The sequence below is a fragment of the Mus caroli genome, chromosome X, assembly GCF_900094665.2.
Source record: "Mus caroli chromosome X, CAROLI_EIJ_v1.1, whole genome shotgun sequence".
NCBI lineage: Eukaryota > Metazoa > Chordata > Mammalia > Rodentia > Muridae > Mus > Mus caroli.
In genome coordinates this window covers 95,957,146-95,961,603 of record NC_034589.1, presented here as the reverse complement: position 1 = coordinate 95,961,603, position 4,458 = coordinate 95,957,146, and the positions used below count along the sequence as shown (strand labels likewise).

The 4,458-nt window shown below is 42.4% G+C and overlaps 1 protein-coding gene across 1 annotated transcript in view; it reads right to left on the bottom strand.

Annotated features, from left to right (window-relative positions):
- The window catches only part of LOC110286308 (suppressor protein SRP40-like), a 9,615-nt gene that overhangs the window by 1,017 nt on the left and 4,140 nt on the right, over positions 1 to 4,458 (bottom strand). Inside the window, exons 2-5 of the mRNA XM_021152730.1 lie at positions 3,531 to 3,733; positions 3,036 to 3,069; positions 1,205 to 1,281; positions 7 to 424 (exon numbers count right to left, since the gene is read on the bottom strand). Of these exons, the coding sequence (XP_021008389.1) occupies positions 7 to 424; positions 1,205 to 1,281; positions 3,036 to 3,069; positions 3,531 to 3,720 (719 nt within the window). The 5' untranslated portion in view covers positions 3,721 to 3,733. The remainder of the gene's footprint in view (positions 1 to 6; positions 425 to 1,204; positions 1,282 to 3,035; positions 3,070 to 3,530; positions 3,734 to 4,458) is intronic.

Genomic DNA, 4,458 nt, shown 5'->3' with positions numbered 1-4,458 from the left:
TCGGGCTCCCCCTTGGCCTCAGTCTCCATCTCCCCCTTGGCTTCAGATTCGGGCTCCCCCTTGGCCTCAGTCTCCATCTCCCCCTTGGCTTCAGATTCAGGCTCCCCCTTGGCCTCAGATTCGGGCTCCCCCTTGGACTCAGATTCAGGCTCCCCCTTGGCCTCAGATTCAGGCTCCCCCTCTGGCTCAAGCTCACTTGATGTCTGGTTGGAACTCCCACAAACATCCCATATTTCACAAACATCATGAGGTGAAGTTGAGTCAGAACCAATACACTCAACCCCCTCTTTTTCAAGCACCGACATTTGGGGCTCATCACTTTTCTGCTTAATATTCTTCAAATCAGGGCTGCCATCATCATCATCATCGATAACAATTAGTGGAAGCTTCTGACCTTCTGGATGATCAGTGTCAGAAGACTCATCTGAAATTCAAGAGACATCTATAAATACACTCCTTCTGTTCACTCTATATACAAACATCGGCAGGATAGTGAGCACAAATTAAACTAAAAGTGGTTGAGTACTTGGACATTCTAAATCACAATTAAAAATCAGTTGTAGATTGTTACTGAGAGCAATAACAGACAAACTTAGCAATGAAAGTATTGTGCCCACTTTGAAATCACCTGTCTAAACAGCATGAGCTCAGTTGTTCCTAAAGACAAACCTGCTGCCTTGTGATCCACAGCAAAATAAGGGGAATGGCTTCAATAAAGTGGTATTGCATGTATATCAAAAGTGAAAGTTCTCTAGCTTAGCAATTTGTTTATTTAGTCAGTTGTGGCCTGCCTGAACTTTTGGAACTCACTACCTTATACAATAATATATGGAGATAGTAGTTGGCACTGTTCACACTGTTAACCTCTCCAAAGCCCAGTCTCCACCAAGTTGGGAAGACGCCTCTTCCTTGTCATTCCTACCTCTAAAGGATGGTAAAAGAGGAAGAGGGAGGAACACAGCTCTAGATAGATAGAATTCTATCCAGAGTCAAAGGCAGCAGAAAGAGTGCCAACTGTGTTAGGAAATAAACCAAGGTGTAGGGACCCAGCCATATCAACATCCAATACTTGATGGAGAAAGAAATGGTGGCACTGGATATGAAAGCATAAGAAACTTAAAGTTTGCAGAATCAGATTCTAAAACTACCACATATAATAAGGCTTCAGAGCTCAGTTGTTTCTCTAAACAGAGATGATACTTGCCTCCACTGCTTATTTCACAGACTGTAGTGTTCTTTTCGTCACTGGTATTGTCGGAGTCGGAGTCAATCACGACACAGCTAAGTAATAAGGTGGGGGGAAAAAAGAAAATATGAGCACATTCTGCTCTTTAGGACATTTTCCCATATATCTTACAATAAGCAGGGTCACTTGTTAACTTTTGGTTGTTTCCTATAACAACTCTGTCCCCCTTCACTGAAATGACTCTATCTTTCAATTATTCCTGATTTTCCATCTCCCTATATACATGTCCTCCTCTTGCAAACTTCCAAAAGGAGGCATCTGTCAGGTACTGAGAATAAACTGGGCCTTGTCAGAGTGCCAGTACTCAAATAGTTGTGGTGGAAGTGAAAAACTCATCAGGAGGATTATCATTCTTCATCAACTTTGAGACACATTTGTATAAGAGTGCAGAGTCACAAAGGAACGGTTCTCACTCTGACCCCTTGTGTCAACTTGACAAAAACATGTCACTGTTAAGCCATAATAACCAAGATCACATATTAATAAACACTACAATATAAACATTCAAGGGCTGGAGGGATGGCTCAGCACTTAAGAACACTGACTGTTCTTCCAGAGGTCCTGAGTTCAAATCCAAGCAACCACATGGTGGCTCACAACCATCTATAATGGGATCTGATGCCCTCTTTTGGTGTGTGTCTGAAGACAGTTACAGCGTACTTATATAATAAATAAATCTTTTTTAAAAATATTCAAAAATCTAAAAGTCCCAGTCTTTAAAATTCCAAACACTTAAATTCAATCTCGCACTTGGGAGAAGGCAGAGGCAGGTGGATTTCTGAGTTTGAGGCCAGCCTGGTCTACAGAGTGAGTTCCAGGACAGCCAAGTTGATAAACCTTTGCTATCCTATGTACTACTCTAGCCTTAAAGAATCTTTCTTCTAAGCTAGGTGTGATGGTACATACGTTCGATTGCAGCATTCAGGAAGCAGAGACAGGCAGATCTCTAAGTTCAAGGCCAGTTTAGTTTACAAAGCAAGTTCCAGGATAGCCAGGCTACTTAGAGAGGCCCTGTCTCAGACAAACAGAGTCTGTCTTCTATGGGCTGGAGAGATAGCTAAGCAATTAAGAACACTTGCTGTTCCTTTTATTATTATTATTATTATTATTATTATTATTATTATTATTGGTTTCTCTCTCTCCTCTCCTCTTCTCTTCTCTTCTCCTCTCCTCTCCTCTCCTCTCTCTCTCTCTCTCCTCTCCTCTCTCTCTCCTCTCTCTCTCTCTCTCTCTCTCTCTCTCTCTCTCTCTCTCTCTCTCTCTCTGTTTTTTGTTTGTTTTTCGAGACAAGGTTTCTCTGTATAGCCCTGGCTGTCCTGGAACTCACTTTGTAGACCAGGCTGGCCTCGAACTCAGAAATCCACCTGCCTCTGCCTCCCAAGTGCTGGGATCAGGGGGGAAAGGGTCTACTTTTTTAACTGATAGAAACTGGAAAATCATGGTTCAAAGACATTTTGAAAAACTAATTAGCTGAGCATGATGGTGTAGTCCTATAATCTTAGCACTTAAGCAGATGCTACAAGTTCAAATGCAACCTTATCTATATTTTTAGTTCCAAGTCAGTCAGAGCTACATAGTGAGACCGACTCAAAAAAGTCAAAAACTAGCCAAGCATGGTGATACAAACCTTTAATCCCAGCAATCAGGAGACAGGAGCAGGCAGATCTCTATTAGAGTCCAGCCTGGTCTACAGAGTTCCAGGAGAGCCAGGGCTACACAGTGAGGCTGTTTCAAAAAAGCCAAAAACTATAAATAAAAAAAGTCAAGTTTCAACAATTCTCAGACTTACCTAGCCTTTTTCTGTTCTGGCAGTTCAGGCATGTCTAAGTCAAAGAAAGAAAAAGCATTAAGAAGCATGATAAAATCTAGTAGATCATATGTCTTTTACTCCTGAAAATTAGTTTATAAATTAGTGCTAGTCAAATGTAAATTTCCCTAAGACTGAGGACATAGGTCAGTTGTAGAGTACTTACCTTAGACTCTATGTCCAGCAATAAAAAGACAAAGCGGGGATGGAAATAGAAGAGACAAAAGAATGAAAGACATGAAAGACAGAGAGGAAATAGAAGATCCAGGAACCAAAAAGAGGTAAACAACACAAAAAGGAAACATGAAGATCTTCCCCTGCTCTTTAAAGCAGGGAACTAAGCTGTAACAACCCTGACAGAACACAAGAGGGGTCAAACCTAGGACCAAATCCAGCCAAGTGTCTCAAATCTCATTTCAGTTATCTCTACAAAGACATTTAACATACACATTACTGTTGAAAGAGGGCTCTACTCACATTCTTTACTGCTGCTGCTGCCGCTGCCACTGGTGCTGCTGCTGCCACTGGTGCTGCTGCTGCCACTGGTGCTGCTGCTGCCACTGGTGCTGCTGCTGCTGCCACTGGTGCTGCTGCTGCTGCTGCCACTGGTGCTGCTGCTGCCACTGGTGCTGCTGCTGCTGCTGCTGCTGCTGCTGCTTGAATCCATGTTCAGAAAATAGCTAGGGAAAGAAAAAGAGATTTTTTTAAATGAGGGCTACCAACAACATAGTCCATAAGGTATCAATGTTGGGAACAACCAGTTTCTGAAATGCAACATCCGAAGATGCTTTAAGTCATTAAATGTGTTCAGGTTGGTCTCAATATCAAGACCTTACCCACAAACCAAAATAAAGATAATGTCTTAGATTAGATCCTGGCTGGCTTTAAACCCTCATATAATGGAAGGTGCCCTTGAAGTTTTTATCCTCCTCCCTCCTTCCCCTCTTAAGGACTGGGATTACAGTACTGTGTCTGCCAAGCCCAGCTTTAATGCAATGCTGGTGACTGAACCCAGGGTTGGATGCAGAGTAGGCAGATACTCTTATCAACTGAGCTACATCCCAGCTCCTATAATTTACTCTTTTAAAAAAGGTGAGTGTGGTGTTGTATGCTGTCATCTCAGAATTTGGAAGTCTGATGCAAGAGGATCCCTAAGAATTTGGGCCCAGCATCATAGACTTTATAATGAAACTCTGGTCCAGCTGTGCTAGAGAAGCTCTCCCCCCAAAAAAAATCCCCCCAAATTTTTACTTTCTTTGTAGATTAAGAAAAAGTCTTTAAAAAAAAAAAAAAAACAGGCGGTGGTGGCGCACGCCTTTAATTAAATCCCAGCACTTGGGAGGCAGAGGCAGGTGGATTTCTGAGTTCGAGGCCAGCCTGGTCTACAGAGTGAGTTCCAGGACAG